This window comes from Cyanidioschyzon merolae, chromosome 19, assembly GCF_000091205.1.
Source record: "Cyanidioschyzon merolae strain 10D DNA, chromosome 19, complete genome".
Classification (NCBI taxonomy): Eukaryota; Rhodophyta; class Bangiophyceae; order Cyanidiales; family Cyanidiaceae; genus Cyanidioschyzon; species Cyanidioschyzon merolae.
The window spans coordinates 1240846-1259128 of NC_010145.1; the positions used below are offsets into that span (position 1 = coordinate 1240846).

At 54.9% G+C, this 18283-nt stretch overlaps 4 protein-coding genes across 4 annotated transcripts; 2 read left to right on the forward strand and 2 right to left on the reverse strand.

Moving 5' to 3' along the window:
- Window positions 1–2567: 2567 nt before the first annotated feature.
- CYME_CMS494C (hypothetical protein) lies at window positions 2568–3878 on the forward strand (the record flags this gene model as incomplete). Its single annotated transcript, XM_005539013.1, has 1 exon — window positions 2568–3878. One exon carries the CDS (start codon window positions 2568–2570, stop codon window positions 3876–3878), a length of 1311 nt encoding a protein of 436 aa, XP_005539070.1.
- Window positions 3879–5238: 1360 nt separating this feature from the next.
- Window positions 5239–6735, reverse strand: CYME_CMS495C (probable transcriptional adaptor ADA2; the record flags this gene model as incomplete). Its single annotated transcript, XM_005539014.1, has 1 exon — window positions 5239–6735. One exon carries the CDS (start codon window positions 6733–6735, stop codon window positions 5239–5241), a length of 1497 nt encoding a protein of 498 aa, XP_005539071.1.
- A 1249-nt stretch (window positions 6736–7984) lies between these two features.
- On the forward strand, window positions 7985–15994 carry CYME_CMS496C (hypothetical protein; the record flags this gene model as incomplete). The annotated part of the gene is made up of 1 exon (XM_005539015.1): window positions 7985–15994. The coding sequence occupies one exon, from the start codon at window positions 7985–7987 to the stop codon at window positions 15992–15994; it is 8010 nt and encodes a 2669-aa protein (XP_005539072.1).
- A 1161-nt stretch (window positions 15995–17155) lies between these two features.
- On the reverse strand, window positions 17156–18214 carry CYME_CMS497C (hypothetical protein; the record flags this gene model as incomplete). Its single annotated transcript, XM_005539016.1, has 1 exon — window positions 17156–18214. The coding sequence occupies one exon, from the start codon at window positions 18212–18214 to the stop codon at window positions 17156–17158; it is 1059 nt and encodes a 352-aa protein (XP_005539073.1).
- Window positions 18215–18283: the final 69 nt, after the last annotated feature.

Genomic DNA, 18283 nt, shown 5'->3' on the forward strand with positions numbered 1-18283 from the left:
GGCACCTTGTTCATCATGGACCAAGTACCGGATGGTTAAATATATTTTTCGGAGAACAAGTTTACAAATTTCGATGCTTCTACGCAGCCTCTACCCACGGCTGTGACGCATTTTTCTCCAGAAGCAATCGTAGTGATCACTGAGGGCAGAGTGCAAGACCCTTTTGCATGCAAACAAAAGAGACGATATCGTCTGGAAGTATATCTTGTGACAGGTATCGAGTTGCGGTCGACAACTGTTTCTTGAATGCACACAAAGAGAGAAGGGTTTCTTTTTAGAACGAACTCTACTATTTGAGGTGAAAGGTTCAGCGAACTTTCAACAAGATCTTGCGAGCAAGACTTCAAAGGACGAAGTCGAGTACTTTTCATTATATATCCAGCGACGTGAATCGCTCCACCGGAGAGTTGCCCTGAGACAGGAGGATCCAAAACTTGAGCGATACGTGATCGAATACGCAGCAAAATAGGGAAAGGAGAAACGCACAGGCTGTAAGAATGAAATCGGACCATGATAATAGCGGTTACACGAACTCTTGTTTGCGAGCATCGCAAATCATCTTGCTAATGACGGTGACGTAACGAAATCCAACGCAAACGCGTCGAATGAGCCAACCAGAAAAGTGCGGCGGAGAATCCTGAAACCATACATGAATCCATACGCCCCTCTCCCTCCAGTTCGATTTTCGAGGCTTTGCATCACAGAAAATAACTCAGGGGAGACTCGAAACGCAGGAACAGAACGACAAGCTGAGTGTTCTATTCTCGTCCGACGCAGGTGGTACCACGTGCATGAAGCACACAGGTCGGAAGCTGTCGCTTCATGGACAAGTGCCCGTGAATGCGCCAAGAGGTTTTGCCACGCACGTACAAATATATTTTTATCGTATGGAATTCAGCACCAGTAGTTCCGCATCAGCACACATAACGCTGGCCAATGTTTCCGAAATGTGTCTATACCACTGCATTGAGCAACACCAAGCCTTCTCTCTGGGTTCATCCATGCTCAGTGCCAATTCAATACTCTGGGAAAGAAAGTCTGGGCTCGCTTCAGCCAGAGCACAACTGGCGATCACCGGTCGGATATCCTAGCTTCAGTTGCGCGTGACGCCACCTGCCGGGGCACTCGCCAAACATGGCTACCTAGTGCACCCTCTTGCAGCAAATGCTCATCACACTTTGATGTATTCGCAAAATACCTCGTTCATAGCCTCGCTTCGCATAGAATGTCGGTCTTGGTCGCTGCCGGCGTTTAGCCTACTGAAATGTTTGCAGTATCGCCTGAGGCTCGGATCGACCAGGGCGCCTACCTTCCGTTCGGATACATTCCCGCGAAACGGATACGCACGCGGGGCCAGCACATGGTACACCTCTTCATTGGTGGATGACAAGCAAAAGCCCCGATCGCCAACCGACCATGCATTCCACACAGACACTTTTGTAAAGGAGTGATGCGGCGTGCAGCGCTCTTCCGAACAGCCACCTGTGTGCCACGCGCCGTGCCGCAACGGTACGCCTACCGACGTGCAGACGCTCCGAGTATAAGCCAGCGAACACGAGTCCCGATTCTGCGTCTGATGAATGACACCTCAACTGGCCGCCCCCAAAGATATTTTGAAGTGCCAATATATCTCCGTGTTGTGTCTGCGCATCGACGCTACAACTATGATTATCACGGACATTTACGGGCGACACGACGCACGGTGCAACGTACGCAGTGATAGGTTTGTACAACGGAAATTATGGACCTTGGAACCTGTACGTAGGGTGACGAGCGATGGATGCTAACCAGCATACCGGTCTCCGTGCCACTATGAAGCATTCGTGGTTACGATAAACATCCTATCAAATAAAACAAGAACTTGAATAGAGCGAATCAGCGACGTACTGCACAAACACGACGTTTGGAGCGGCAGATACGACGGAAATTATGGACCTTGGAACCTGTACGTAGGGTGACGAGCGATGGATGCTATCCAGCATACAGGTCCCCGTGCCACTATGAAGCATTCGTGGTTACGATAAACATCCTATCAAATAAAACAAGAACTTGAATAGAGCGAATCAGCGACGTACTGCACAAACACGACGTTTGGAGCGGCAGATACGACGGAAATTATGGACCTCGGAACCTGTACGTAGGGTGACGAGCGATGGATGCTATCCAGCATACAGGTCCCCGTGCCACTATGAAGCATTCGTGGTTACGATAAACATCCTATCAAATAAAACAAGAACTTGAATAGAGCGAATCAGCGACGTACTGCACAAACACGACGTTTGGAGCGGCAGATACGACGGAAATTATGGACCTTGGAACCTGTACGTAGGGTGACGAGCGATGGATGCTATCCAGCATACCGGTCTCCGTGCCACTATGAAGCATTCGTGGTTACGATAAACATTCTATCAAATAAAACAAGAACTTGAATAGAGCGAATCAGCGACGTACTGCACAAACACGACGTTTGGAGCGGCAGATACGACGCGCCATTGGAGACGCATATCTGGAGCGTTCGCGGTATCGCTTGCGCTGCGCAGGCTGTGGGAAACTGCTTGTACTTGCCCATGGGTTTTCTATGGTGGTTGGGTATGGGATCAAGTCGTGAACCGCGCGAGAGTCGCCGACTAGCGCGTCTCGAGAAGCGCATATCGGTTCTCAGTGGTCGACTCGAGGCTTGGCGACGACGGAAAGAGCGAACGCTAGCCGCCTTCCGCCTTTACGCCTTCTTCTTTGTGTGCATCTGGACTGCTTACGCCTTTACTTTCAATGACTTGTTGTTTCTGGGGGCATTTGCGAATAGCAGGCTCAGGGCTGTTCTCGTGCTGTCGACGAGTGGTGGTGCATACCTCTTTTTGTACAAGATCGCTTCGCTCTGGTATCGTTGGCGCATCGAGTCCGCCGAGGAGAGACTTGCCAAGTATCGGGAAGAAAAGGCCGAGCTTTTAGAACAGCTGAAAGAAAGCACCCGGTTCTACGAGACAATAAAGCTGCTGGAGAAGTACGGTGGTGTACCGGACGCGCTTCGCCCGATCAGCAGCGCGGAAGAGTCGAGGGCAGCGTCTCCAACGGCAACATCTGGCACACCTGGAGCAGTGCGGGCACCTGGAGAGCAAGAAACAGCTTCCAGCTCGGGCGTTGCATCACCTAGCGCAGGCACGAGTGGTTCTCCGAGAAGCTCTACAATTGCCCGCTTGACCAACCGCGTCGTTGATGTCCTAACCAAGGACGAAGAGGACTGGGATGAGCCCCAGACTGCCCGTGAAGCGTTCCTTATAGGACGCCTGCGCGAAATGCGGGAAGCGCTCACACGTGAGCACAGCCAGCGTCTTCAGCTGCAACGTGCCCTCGAGAGCCTCGAACGGCAGCTGTGCGACTTACGGTCGCCGTCACATCCAGAGCCTGCAGCATGCCCTTCGGATCCTTCTAATCTGGAAAACAGGCGGATACCAGAGAACAATCCCGAGACTTCTGGCAGAGGTGTGAAGGCGGCAGCAGTCACCCTGTCCACGAGCAAGGCTGGTTCTCTTCATATGGAGGACGCGGGCGTGTCACCGATCACTGGTCATGGACAGCGACGTGGCGTCTTGAATAATTCCCCAACTGAGCCGGTGTCGCGAGCACAGCTCAACGACGAACCCATGGATTCAGTATTGAGCTCCAGCGTGGATAGGTCAGCCCTGTCGCTGCACAAATCGAACGAGGATGAATCCGAAATCTGTGCACAGCGCAGCGGGCATCCACGGCAACCCAGCACTGAGCAGAGCGGTACTCCCATTGGGCACGGCCCATCGAGCGGATCGCGGAACGAGTCGCCTCTGCAGACGATGCAAAAGCTCCGCCGCCAGCGCCTAAACCCTTCTCGTACAGAGCGCTAAATGAATCGGAAAACGCATCTTGGTGCCCTGGTTGGTGCAAGCACCTCTGGATATGGACTCGAATCGCTGACCAATGTCAGGGCTGCGATCATTCCGCGTCTACACGGGCAGCGAACGAGATGCGTTGTCCAGGTGGTGGTGTATAAGATGCCGCCAACGTAAATTGTCGGAGTGCCCAGGGATCGTTGTATTCCTGATCAAGTGTGCTCGACCGGCCAGTTGGATGGCGCTGCGCTCACTTGGCGAATCTCCCAACTCTTTGGAGGGGATACGTTGCCGGTCGCCTGTTCGGATGTGGGGCGTTCATTCGCAGGTGGCCGGCTAGAGAAGCATCGCGGAGGTTCCCCAGATCGACGTGCGGCGCTCGATGACGCTTTCATAGACTGAATGTGGGCTGGGACCTGCCCCGCAACAACGACTCTATTTGCGGCACTTGGCCAGTTCGTCCAGGAGAATGCGTCATTTGGCCGTCCTACTTGGAAAGACTCCTAGTCGTGTGCATCGCGGGTTTTCCCAACCACGGGAAACAACCCAAGCGCTCCATCGAAAATGCTTTGGAATAAAATTTGAACCACGACATGCACACGAACATTCGCAGCGCATACCAGATTTCCCAGCAACAGCGTGACATAAAGTGGGCAACTGCGTATGCTGCTAGCGTTCGTTCCTCATATATTCAGATAGCAGCAGCAAAGAAAGGAGACCAACGCGTATGCTGCCGCTCAAGCACCGATACAGTGTCCACCACAACATGCACGAGGGACCAATCTTCCTGTCTGAGCGGGTTACAGTACTGCGAAAGTGCGGGAGCATCCAAGGACAGGCGACTGCTGGTTTGTTGTCTTGCTCACGAGTGGTCCCGCTTAGCGTCAGCAGCATCGACAGTGGCACACCCACCGATGTGGCAATACGTCGCTGGTAGCACTCTGTTCATTCGCGTGCACGGCTGGGAATCGGTAGAAACTGTGGTTGCAGGCGTGGTATCCGGGGATCTCAACATGCAGCTTGTCGTATCCAGCCCCATATCGTCACTCCTGGAACGAGGTGATGCCTGTGTGCATACAGAGTCATTCACGAAACCTTGCAACGCCACCGAAGCGCTGCTGTAGAGACGTGTCTGCCTCATGATACGGAAAATAATCGTGCGCGTATACTTTTCCAATATACTGAGCACATTTCCCGTTAGCACAGACAAGTTCGATGGACGGGTATGACAGTGCGTGCTTTTGTTTCCATTTGGTCGTTGCAAATCACCCGTTAGCATAGACTAGGTCGATATACAAGCGCGAACGTACGTACCTTCGTTTCCATGTGTTGTTCACACATCTCTTGTTTGCCTAGACTAGGTTCTTTCGTCGAGTCAGTGGGGTACTGCACCAGTGGGATCCGGCGGATTCGACTCTTGTCTATCGTATTGATGAAAGGCGCCCTCTCCGATGAGCTTTTGCGCAAACAGATGATCATAGATACGATACGCTTTCTTGTCGTCAATACCGAGCAACAGGCGTACATCTTTTCGACGGACAGCGCCTGTGCGAGCGTTCTCGCGCAAGAGGATCTCTTTGCACACCAGGTACTGGTGCGGCGAAAGTCGCAGACCAGCACAGAGCTCGGTCTCACTCCTTGTCAAGAGTTCGATGCCATCCGTACAAAAGAGCTCTGGTCCAGACTGGCGTCGGAGACTGCTCACTTGCCCATTCCAGTACGCATACAGATCAATGCCGTTCACTTTCAGCACGCGTTCACGAATTTGCTCGGCATCCGGTCCCGTGAGCGCACCATGTACTCGCTGCAGCAGTTCTTCTGAAGGCAACAGTCGACGACCGACCCCTGGGGTAAGTTTTGAAACGTCCACAAACGCTGCTGCCGCTGCCAGCTGCGTCGCCTGCAACTGCACTCGAGCTTGATAGAGCGCTTCGATGCGCTCTCGCAAATGGCGTTCACGAAGCATCCCTAACAGAAGATCTTCGTGAATTTGAGGGTTGAGCGAATGCCGAAAAAATGGTTTCGAGTGCTCCCAGAGGTCACGCAGATCTGGACTCATGGCTTTCTCTACACGACTCTTAGCCTTCAGGTCACAGAAACCAGAACCCAGGGCGAAGCGTTTGCGCTCGACCCGCTCATCGAGGCAGTGATTGTAGATCTCCATGACGCGGGTCTTGAGTTCAACGTCACGAGCGTTTTCCGTGCGTTCGATTTCCATGTCTGCCACGATTTCCTCCCTTTCGTTATCCCATTCGTAGATAAAGTCACCACGCTTCGGCATGTATCCCGACATTTCATCAATGGTGTACTCGTGCATCACTTTGAGACTTTTCGGGTCTGGCTCGGGTAGCTCTTGAATTTCTTGGGTAGCAGGTCGCGGCAGCAATGTTGGACGAAAGATATCCGCGATTCCTGTTGGTGTGGCCTCCAGGTAAACACGCGTATAATGCAGTTCTGCGTAGCGTGCATTCTTGCCGCCTCCGATCATGGTCGAAACATCGGACCAGTTGCCGATGCCGTAGTATTCGAGCGCTTCGAGGAGACGTTCCTCCTCAGCACCCGTCCAGCTCTCTTCGAAAACGTCCACATCTACGACCTCCAAAACTCGGTAATCGTGATTGGAACGATGATCATCAGTTTCTGCTCCGATGGAGAAACAGTCAATACAGAGGTCGTACTCGACGCAGACCGCACATCGAATGCGGACGGTGTCTGAGATATCCCGAGCGCAGTTGTTACAGTGGTATCTGCCTGAAGTGCTCGTTACCGGTTGTTTGGATGACTTGCGAGCACCTCCGCGACGTTTTCGGGAGCGTTTCACATCGATATCCGCAACGTCACTGCTAGCAGAGTGCCCTGCAGTGGAGTCCATTGGTGAACGTGGCGCCTGTAGCCGTGCTCTAGTATGTACTGAATCACAACGCTAGAGCGGAACACTAGATAAAACTGTACAAGCGCTAACAGCGCTAAAAAGGCAGCCGCTAGCGTCCGTGAAACGCTCGGTGGTCTTCACCACCAGACGGGAAACGAGTGCCTCGTTGTTACAACGGACACCTCGTTCACAAAACGCTCAGTCGAAACAGCAGAGACGCGCGCTTTCCCACCGAATACGATGAAGTCAGAAAAGGTCGCTCAGTCTCGCTATGGAGTCAGCGGCACACAGCGTAACAACGTCCACACCGCCGAGTACTCCCAGCTGGTGCGCTAACTGTGGGTGTACCCGCTGCTAGCAGGTGCCTCCCAGGCTCTCTAGAGACCTCGTGAGTTTCTTTCCGAGAAGCGTCGCTCAGCTCAGTCCTGTTCTGTGCACGGAACGTATTGGGTCGCGGTTGCCGCTGTCTGAAACCTAGCCAAAGCGCACCACCTTGAACTTTGACCCTTTTCGTGCCTAGGGGTCGTCCACAGGTAGGCACTGTTGTGGCGTGTTCGCCGCAGAGTTTTCCACGTTTTGGCTTTTATTGGCAAAGCGGAACGAGTTTCGTTGAGTTTGCGTTCCTGAGGCAGGTACGCTCAGGTTCTGTACCAGAATTAAGAGAATCAGGGGAATACCTATAGGAACTGCACAATATTAGATGCATACCCGCCTCCAGGCGTTATGATCTTGTAGAGCTATTCGAAGGTGGAAAACGTGTACGCTCCTTACGAAACACGTGTTTCGTTGCCAAGACTCTTCTAAGGAATAGGTGACTGCGATCAGCAATAACGCTAACGAAAAGGCGTGTGGCTCGAGTTAACCAAGATCAGCAAGCGTCCTTTTCACGGAGTAGGTGCGTGCTATTACCAGCAACGTTAACTAAAAGGCGTGTGCTCAGGTTTTGCAACGGGAAACGCGTTGCCTTTCCCGGGAACTTCGAGAACGCGCTCAATAACGTCTGAGGAAAGCACATTCGTTTCTGCGGGAGAAGCGTCACACTTACGTCGTTCTCGTTTCCGTCGGTGCCAGAACAGAGAGGAACCTCGTGAAACGAGATCGGCTTCCTATTCATACTCAAAAGCTCTGGTCCCGTGTACACATACGAGGGCTCAAGCAGCTCACCAAGGCGTCTCTCTGGACCGCTCAACGTGCGACGGCCTCCGCACTGCCTGCGTTGCCACCAGCACTCAACATCTGTAACGGTGCCATGTGCCCAGAGACAGCTACGCCTCCGCAGGACGCCACTGCTGCGGCCGCATCGGAGACCTCGGGACCCCGAACGGGCTGCTGCTCCACAAGCCTGCAACATATGCCGCCCGGGCAGCAGCATGATACATATCTCTGTCGTTCGCAAATCATACCACTCCTGGAATGGATCGAGAGCGTCTCGGATTGTATGCTTGGAAACGCGAGTGGTAACCGCGTGGACGGCTGCTGCCCAAAGGCGACGGATGTGAACACCAGTCCCGCACCTAGAATACCTGATGCGAAAGGCGGGTATCAACGAATCAAAAGCAATTCCTTGACATCAGAAGCGCTGTGCACGGCTCTCCATGCCCTGACAGAGGCTCGAACTCCAGCTGCCTTCCATGCCTGCACTCGACAAGCTTTTGGCAAGCTCATTGAAACCACGAGAGCGTATGTCGTAAGCGATACTCGTGAGGCGCCCGCGAACATGTTAGAACTTTTGCTCGATGTACTTTTGCTCACGGAGGTGGTTCTGTTTGGGAGCAATCTCATCTCCTCCTCGTTGCAGTGCACCTGGGTTACTTGGCTCGACCGGTGGCTCACCGTCTGGTTGGAACGCTGGGCCGCGGTACCGCGAAACACGGACGCTAGTGCTGCTGTGCGCCAGGTATACCAGCAAGCACGGTTGAGAGACGTGCTTTACGCATGCGAAACTGTCGCATCTGGTGCATGTCAAACGGGAAAGAACCTAGCATTCGCTTTCGAGCGTTTGTCGTTACATCGAGCTGCTGGGGTAACCTCGCACGTATCGGGTACGGTGCATCAGGCAGGGTTGGTGACTCATGCCCTGTTGCATCCCGACTCCAAAACATCTCCGAGCGGCACGACGCTTCCGGGAAGCGCAGCGATGCTGGGTATCGAAAGCTGCCGCTCGTTATTGACGACTCAGGAGCCGCTTACGTCAAGCAGCAGCGGAGTCAGGCATTGTTCCACGGGCCGTGCTTCCGATTCGTGCTCGAATGCACACGAAGCACCAGCTACTAGAGCAGATGCGCACATGCTATTGCACGACGAGTTCCGGCAAGCCGAAGTTGACCTGGTTCGAGAATCCGCTGGCAACCATGCGGTAATACCTGCTCCGAACGCGCTTACGTCCACCTTGAGCACGCAGCAATCTACCACGGACGACGCTCGGAGCGGCTTTGTCTCGACCTGTGCCGTAGGAGCACTACCGCCGTCGTCGCCGACGTCGTCGTCGTCGTCGTCGACACCAACACCTCAACAGGAGGCGATATCCGCAGCGTGTGCTGCAGCACCAGCCGAGAGCGCTTGTGCACTGGATCATTCAACGCGAGCGAGTGCCTGGATGTGGCTTTTGGTTGTTCTTGGGCACCTGAGAGGCCCGCAGTCGACACCGTTTCCAATCGAAGATGATAGAAATGAGGCCGGTGTCTTGCTCTGGATGGCCTGCCTGGAACCGGTACAACTCCGCGGCCTCTACGCGCTCAGCAAGAGCAGCATCTTCCGCGATGCTCTGCATCAGCATAAGAACTGGAATGAGTACGTTCCTCTACTGGTTCATGCCTCACTGCGGGAGTATGAAGCATTGCTCGCTGCGCGTTGTCGCCTAGAGCCATTCACAGTGGAGACAGCCATGGCCGAAGCTTCCACGCAGTGGAGGCTCCCTCCTGAGCTGTGCGATGACGTTGCTCGCTGTGCTTGTCGTCTTGCGAGTGAAGTGACTGGCCCAAGCAGCGTGCCGGTGCTTATGTCGCTGCTCTGTAACGAAACTGTGCCTCGAAGCGTCAGCTGGAACGCGGCAAAGTCCCTGGCGCTGCTCGACATTCGAGACGGCATAGCACCGTGGCATCGTCTGGAATGTCAGCGTCTGACTGCCTTCAGTCAGCTCGCTTATCTGCGGAGCAGGCTCGAGCATGACACCGAGGCTACACGAGAACTGCAAACAGGAACGGAGGAGGCCTCAGCGGTCTCTGCAGATTCGACAGAGGATCCCAGTGTACCAGGAAGGGCACTGGCTACTGTTGCCCGCGCTGCTGATCCTGCTGATGCTGGTGCTTCTTCAGAGGCGTTTTCCAGAAAGGAGCCGCAGCATTCCTGTTCCTGGCTCGCCAGTGCGGCACAGACGCTCGAGCGACTCCATCACGAGCATCCCACAGACCGTACGCTTCGCACGGTTGCAGCGGAAACACTTGCTTTGCTGGTAGAAAGAATTCCAGGTCAGCGATATGCCGAAGCGTTACTCCTGCGGCTGTTGATGGAGAGCACCGATCTTCCGGATCGCTTCTTTCAACAAAGCATTCAGAAAATGCATCGAGAGACGCTGGTGAGCGCCTGTACGTTGCCGATGCTCCAACAGATCTGGAGCAAATGCTGCAGCCTCATGCCCTGTCACTTTCGCTTCCTCCGTATCATGGTCCAGGAAAACGGTGTCGATGCGATGCACGAAACTGCAGACGAGCTGCTGCAGCGGGCGCTCTTGGCATTGAATGACCATTCCATGATGTTGGTCAAGAGCGCTCTCGGCTTTCTGGAGGCTTGGTACCTCGCGGAGAAGCGTTTGCGAGCGAGAGGCGCGTCGATACCGACTTCGCGTCTTCTTGTCCGGATTGGTTGTTTCCTCCAGGAGTTTCTTGCTCGGAGTCCAGCGGAGCGCTATGTGTCCGCATCCAGACTGGGCGTCACGCTACTTCCGATGCTGCTGCGACACGGTGCTACCGTTCGGGAGCTCTGGGAGTGCCTCTGCGGGGCGCGTGACCCCAGAGAAGGCTCCCTGGAAACCACGACGGGCGCTCCACAGGTTTCTGGGAAGCACTGCGATTCTTCGGCTGATAGAACGCACGAGCACCAGCACCAGCATGAGCAAGTGCGGGAACGCTTCCATCGTGTCTTGGAAGGGAGCACGCTGCCGTACTTGTTGCTGCTGGTGACGGTCGCGCTCGTGCGAGCACGTGTCGTCACGCGCGTCGAACTTGTTGTTGTTGATGATGTCGAGAGCAACATCGGCGCAACTGAGTATCAAGTTTGTGGCGAGCATCGCCAACATTATCTTACAGCACCCAAGCACGCTGCCCAGTGCCTTTTTGTGCCGCAATGGCTTGCCCAGTGGGCGCTCGCGCACGCCGAGGACACCATCGCCCTGGATGCCTTGTATCTTCTCACGCAACCGAATGTTCTGACGACTGCACCTATTCCATTAGGGCATCTGCAGCTACTGCTGGAGGCATTGCCAGCCTTGACTGTAGGCACGCTTGCACCGAAATCGACGCAGATGTTGCGTCAGTTCTTCATCAAATACATGGGTCCAGCTTGCCAGGCGCTGGTGCAGGGCTCTGGCTTCTGGGCGAGCGTCGGCTTCCTGCCAGGTACGGACTCGGCTGCGCAGGTACCTGACGCCGAGAGCTGGTCTGCCAAGCGTTCCGGTACATTGTCGAGAACGCGACCGGAGGAAGCCTTAACGAAAGCGGATGCAGAAGCTGCAGCAGCAGAAGCAACATTCCTGTCCCAGACTCGAGATGTGAACGTATCAGCAAAAGCAACGGCAGCAGCGGGGCCAGGCACGGCACCGGGAATGCAAAATGCCTCTGCTGTTGATATTGAAAGTAATGAAGTCATTTCCAGCAACCGCGATCTTTACGCTATACAGCTCGTGCGTTTTCTCAAGAGCTGGGTCCGTTTGCTGACGCTTCAGATCGGGCCTGGGGTGGGCCTGACCAGACGCCTCGCGGCAATATCTCTCTTGGAATCACTACCCGTGCAAGTCTGGCGATTCGTGGAGCACCAGTGTCCGCAACATATCCGTATCATGGAGGACTGCATCGCTGTCGCACTGGGGTGTCTTCTGGATCCCTATGACAGCATCCGGGTGCGGGCATGGGCGTTGCTTCGTAACCTTGCAGCCTACGCTGACCTGAACACGGTGATGAGGGTGCTCGTACCTACGGGGTCTGTTCTGGTACGTTCCTGGACGCGCAGGAAAGCGGACTCGGGAGCGCTTCTTCTGCGGACAGCTGTCATGTTCATGGACAAGGCTGCGAGCCCCAGGGCCTTGGGCAAGCTTGATGTTTCCCGCATATCACTGTGCAACGGGGTCGGCACACCAGCACAGGAGGCTCCCTCGCGAGTTACGCTACTGGAGGCACTCGCTACGATCCTTGCAAACGTTGACATCAAAAGGCATGGGGTCGTCCTTACCCTGCGGTATTTGCTGGACGATTGTATGGATTCGGCAACGGGGCGATGGATCCAACCTCCCAAACCCAGTTTAGCCTCGTTGACGCGTCTGAGTCAGGCGTGCATTACCTTAGAGGAGCGCTGTTCCGCTCTATTCGCTACTCAGCACGATGGTTATGAGGCAGCTCTGCAGACGGACCCGCTTTCTGAGGACGAAGCGTTTGCGTCTACGGCGTCAGCGGAAGACACCCAAGACAGAGCCCATTGGGAAAACCAAACGAGCAACACCTCTCTAGTTGCTTCTGCAGAATTGGCGTACGATGCCGACGCAGAGGAACGCGTAAGCGACGACTCTCAGGCAACCTGCGCAGAGTTTGCGCGACGCAGCACGCAGCACGGCGTCTTTCTCATCATCAGGGAGATTTGCTATATCACCAGCATTATCATCAGACTTCTGTTGGATGAATTTCATCCTGAGGAAAGCCTGGATGAGGCTTTCGTGGTTCCAAGTACCGCAGATTGGGTAGTAGGCGCTGCGGTATCGGTATCGCCGGCTACTGTTGCCGCTCTGGTCGAGTTTCTCACTGATTTTCTAGCGGGAATGCTGTTGCGCTATCGACATAGTGGTATTTGTGGCCACGCGTCGATCTGTTGGCGGTCTGTCTGCAAGCAGTTGGTGAAGCATACCGACCCAGCGCTGCGGGCGCTTCCCAACCGGTGTCTGGACCTCATTGTACAACGTCTGCACCACGGAGGTTTCGCTGTGCTGCGGCGCTCGGCAGGGCTTGCTTACCTTGTCCAGGGTGTCGTTGCGGCTTCCGCGAATTCTCCCTTGGATGCACTTGTCGATGTGCTCTTGCGGATGGCTCGCTCCTGGTGCGACGGGCAAGCGCTTGGCAGTGTGCATGCGATGCACATCCTTCGTGCGCTCCTGCAGGACGCATCCTTGACGCAGCGCACTGCACATCTCGTGCCGTTGGCGTTCCAGGTGGCTCTAGACGGATTCCAGGGCACTGCTCCGTGGATGATTCGTAACGCTGCGCTGCTTCTGTTGGCTGCCTGCATCCAGCGTATCCTAGGTGGTCAAATCGTCCAGGGCGCCACGGCATTCCGCGTGACAAACAAGACGAACAGAAGTCATGAACAGGGAAGCTCGGAGCGCACACTGCACGACTTGCCTGGACTCCAGACTCGATCAGGAGCCCGAACGCGTATAACTGATACCAATACCCAGGCGTTTCGTCTCGAAGCGTACTGGGAAGAGCCCCTGGTGCTCGTCCAGTCTCGCGCACTCACCATGGATGTTTTCCTTTCGCGCTACGCCGGAATCCTGGAGTCGTTGTGTCGTTTACTGCAGCAAGCGGCGGCGTCGACAACGTCAGCTTCTGTGCATCCTGGTGCTTTGACGGCTGTGTATCCAGTTCTTGTGCTGCTGTCGCGGTTAGCGCCCTTGTCGACGTCCACCGACGAGTTGGGCGATGGCGCTGCTTCATCCGCTGTCGCTTTTCCTGATCGACCAGAGGCGTTGTGCTTTAGCGGTCGCCGCTCTGTTCTTCGAATTCTGCTGGAGGCTGTAGAGCGTCTCACTGTCAGTGCTGAGGGTGCCGTTCGCAGGAAAGCCGCGCTCTGCTGGGCTAGGATCTGGCAAACCTGCTGCAGTGCGGATGCAGCTCCATGCCTGTGGCCGGACGATAGTACCGATGCTGCCGCTGTTCAGGGGATTATCTTGCGGCTTCGCTATTTGCAGGCCGTGGGCGCATGCCCATCCAGTGTTCGGGAGGCCTTTCAGAAACGTTTCAACCCAGAGAGCTTCGCGAGACGTTTCGGATTAGATGCCACCATCGAGGCACTGCGTCTGTATGGAGAATTCGGGCTGCAGACAGAACCGTCCCAGTGGCTCTCCTTCTGCTCCTGGGCGGTGCGTCTGGCCTCCACGGACGCCAGTGTACCAGCCATGATCATGGCTGCTTTAGCGCTGCGGCGTTTCTGCGGAGCCTGTAGCGCCGCATGCGCTATCCTTGACGACAATGAGTACGCGGAGGAGGCTCTTCGCAGTGCCGGTCCGACGTTCGCAGCGCGGTTCGAAATGAACGCCGCGCATGAGGAGCGGGTACCAGCGTCGTGTACAGACGCACTTGTGCTTTCGTATCTGTACTCTGTAGCGGCGACATGTCCTTTACCAGAGTTGGTCGCTACTGCACTGCAGCTTGCTCAGGAGCGATCACTGGGCGGTATTCCGTCGGCCTGGATACCGCTTTTGCTGCGCCAGCTGCGCTACAGCTCGAACCTCTGTGTGTTGGCGGCAGCTTTGCGCTGGATAATCCAAACGTCACCAGATCATCCTGCATTTTTCCCCGCTGTTTGGCGGCACTACCTGGCAGCTGCACACACGAGTACCACACTCGGCGACCTGGCCTTGGAAGCGCTTGGTAGTTTGGTCCACGATGCCCCCCGGGCACGCCAGTGGGTCCAAGCCCTCGAGGCGCTGAGGCACTCAGCGTACGCAGGAACCCCACAGGCACCCCGCGTTTCAGTTGAACGTCGCCTGGCAATGACTCGTTCGTTGCAAAGGGCGTTTTGCTGCAATTACTGGAGGATGCCGGAACGCACTCTCGCAGCATTTTTTTGGAGCGAGCGCCTACGCATCCACGGGGTCTGCTGGCGCCTTCTCGGTGACGACGAAGAGATCGTCCGGTGCGAGGCTCGCCGTGCTGTGGCTCTTTTCTGGGGACAGCCTCTGTATGCGACGCTTCGCCGGGGCTACCTCGAGCAGCAACTTGCGAGGGATCTCGTGTACGCAATCCTCCAAGAGCAAACCGAGATGATTCCTGCACCCTATAATACAGACGACGCAGCGCTATCCACGTACTTGATTGGTACGTGTATTGGGGCGGTGCATCAGCACAACTCGTTTTCGAGCCAAGTATCGGTTCAGGCTGCGTTAGAAGGACAGAGTACCATGGAAAGACAACGTTGCCAGAGCAGATCTGGACCTGGGTATTGGCATCTATTGTATAGTTCTGATGATCTGCATGTATCTGACGTTGAACCGCTTTCTGCTGAACAGCTAGCGCTCTACGTACAAGTGATGCTGAAGCAGGCGCGCAATGGACGTCTATGTGTTGGCGGCTCTGGAGAGGCGATGTCTATACAAGGTGCGTTCAGCGCGCATGCAAATCTCTTTCGGATACCGGATGCTGTGTCTGCCAGGTTCAGTGACAAACGTGCACTGCCACAAACGCCGTCATCGGTACCATGGGCTGCGTCCCAAGCGCCACTTCATGGACAGGGATTTGTCGATTTCGGGCAGCACGTCCGAGGCTACGCTTTGGAGACTGTGCGTGCATCTTTTCGGGAACTTTTTGTGGAGACGCTGAAGGCGGCGGCCTCGGAGGCATCTGCGCCTCCAGCTGAGCTGCGGGAGTCAGTTCCTCGCTGTCCTACAGACGAACGTGCCTTTTCATATGCATCGCTCACCGGTGCAGATTCGCGTCTGGAACAGCTTGTGAAAGGTCAGTTTCAGGCAATGCAGGTGCCTGACGTCTTTTCCAAGCGGTATCGTCTCTGGATGCAGCGAGTGATGGGTTTAGAGCATACAGAGAGCGCGTCGTTGGACGAGTTCTCTGAACTTGATCTGGCACCAGCGCTCTGGCGGTGGAGTCGGTGTACGACACAGCAAATGCTTTGTCCTCAACGTGCCAATGCTTTGCGTGACGTGGAGGAAGAAAGGCATTCCGCCGCTCGTGCTTCTTGTGAAACAGTGATATCGAACACAGACGATCAGCCTGTTTGGTATCTGCTTCCAGTGAGCAGAATTGGCGTCAAAGAGAATCTATAGCGTAACCGATTCGCAGGCATTGTTCCGCCCCTGGTTGAAAGGGCATGACTGTATTGTACGGATGGATATCCGCCCATGCGTGAGATACAGGATAGAAAGCATCTTGCACTATCATGGACATATCTATGCATTCATAGAGGCTTACACGCATAGAGCCGTCTAGCGGCCTGGGGGCATGCATCCAATGATGGATAGATGATCGGACGCACGTTTACGTGTCCATGCGTGAGCAACAGAATAGGAAGCATCTTGGATGCTGTTATACTTTAATAGACATATCTGTAGTCTGACTGCTTGTGCGCGCTTCTACCGTGCCTCCGACGCGATCCGAATCCGAAGCCTGCGGCTGGCGAGATGATAGCGTTTGGTTTGATCGGGATGTACCTGCTATTCGAGTCCCTGTTTTAGATCGAAACTGTGTGTTTGTAAATGATTTTCTAGGCTGATTAGGGCGATGTTATTATGAAAACATTCTTTCTGACTGAGCGTGCGCTCCGCTAAACAAGTCCTCGACGACTCCTTCCGATACGGCCTCGAAACGACCAGCGGTGTTGCCCAGTCGTGCAAAGTGCCTCGATCGCTCGGCGACGTGTGCAAACATTTCGTATTCGCAACCTGCTGTGCTTCGCCCAGAATGCTGTTTCAGGCTCGGCATTGTCATAGCTTGGCGACTGAACTAGAATCCAAGAAACTGTCGGATAAATTGGGTAGCTTCTACGCTCAATCTGGATATATTCAGATATGAATCGCCAATCATGCAAACCACGGAGGGAAAGTATTGAATCGCCCGAATGGTATCTACAACGCCGAAGCACACATCCCTATAGATCAAGCAGCAGTTTCAGAGGCAATGCGCATTCACAACAGCACATCTCTCGTATGGATCGATGTTGCCCATTTTGGACTGCTCTGGGCACCGCGCATAGTGGCTACGTCGCCAAGCCTTGTTCAGAGGCTCCAGGTACAGATGCACATACTGGCTCATTCCGCTCGAATCTCCTATCCATATAAGGGCGATCGCTGTTCATGTTCATGTCGAAAAACATGTGGGTATCGCACGCGCCAGTTTGAGGGCGACGTGGATGCAAGGCACCAGAACATCTCGCGTCTGCTTCATGCGCTGAGGTCAAGTGAGCAAAGGTACTGCTCCGTGACGCGCGCTCACGACCGCGAGTACGCGTGCCCCAGTGCCTGTTTGTACGCGTCATAACCCAGAAAGGCACAAGCTGACGCCTGTCGAACGTTGACGGCCATGGCGACCAATGCCGAGGCATGATGCACGTTCTTATGCCAGTTTTGTTCGCCACTGCTCCACGCCACGCTGGATGAGGAGCTCCACTCCATGGCGTATGGTGGCCACAGGAACATGGTTGTATCGCGACTGAACAGGAGGTGCGCGTCCGGTGCCGAGGACATCGTCATCACTTTGCTCACATCAATGCGATCCCCGTCTCCAAACTTTCGCAAAAGCCCTTCTGCACCGGCACGAGACATGAGATACGCACCTGCACCCCATGTGATGAGGTCGCGATGGCGGATCCAGTAGCGGTCTGTGCAGTTCAGAGGCAACTCCTCGAGTCGAAGGTCACCTGAGGCGCCATTCTGGAGATGGAACGCATCCAATTTAAGCTCGAGCTGCAGTACGAGACGGTCTGGAGCGCGGAGGTCCTTGGCGAGAGCCGCTAACGGCTTGTTCCAAAAGGGAAGCAGGTCCAAGGAAGTGTCGTCCTCAAAGACAGCAATTGAGGTGCAACCAGACCGAACCATCCATTGAAGTGCAAGCAGGTGCGATACAGAGGCAGCAGCAACGTTACTGACGCTCGTGACGTGATCAGGGTTCGAGAAATAGAGCAGGTTTGAGCGTCGGGCGAAACCCAAGGTTCGCAAACTATCAGCTGTCAAGCCGCGCACGTAACGCACTTTCCACTTTTGGCCTGCACCGAACCACTCAACCACTTTCGCGAGCCCGGGGTACCTCGGTTTCGAATTGAGGCCTATAATAGCTGTGCAGTGCCCGGGAGTGCCAATAGAGAGCAGACGCGCAACCTGTTTCCGTGCGGTATCGCCAGAGGACAGCTGTTCCAAGTCAGGTGTTTGTATACTGCGAACGCTGAGCCACTTCAAGAGACCGATCCCCAACAATCCTAGCAGAGCGAACAACAGCACAATCGTTCGTCTCCGGTTATGGAAGCCGTCGCTCACAATCAGACTGGGAACCATGCCGTACCACTAGTCTAGCACCGCGGGTTCCCGTAGAAAGCGAAACATGTGTTTTCTATGGGATGCGTT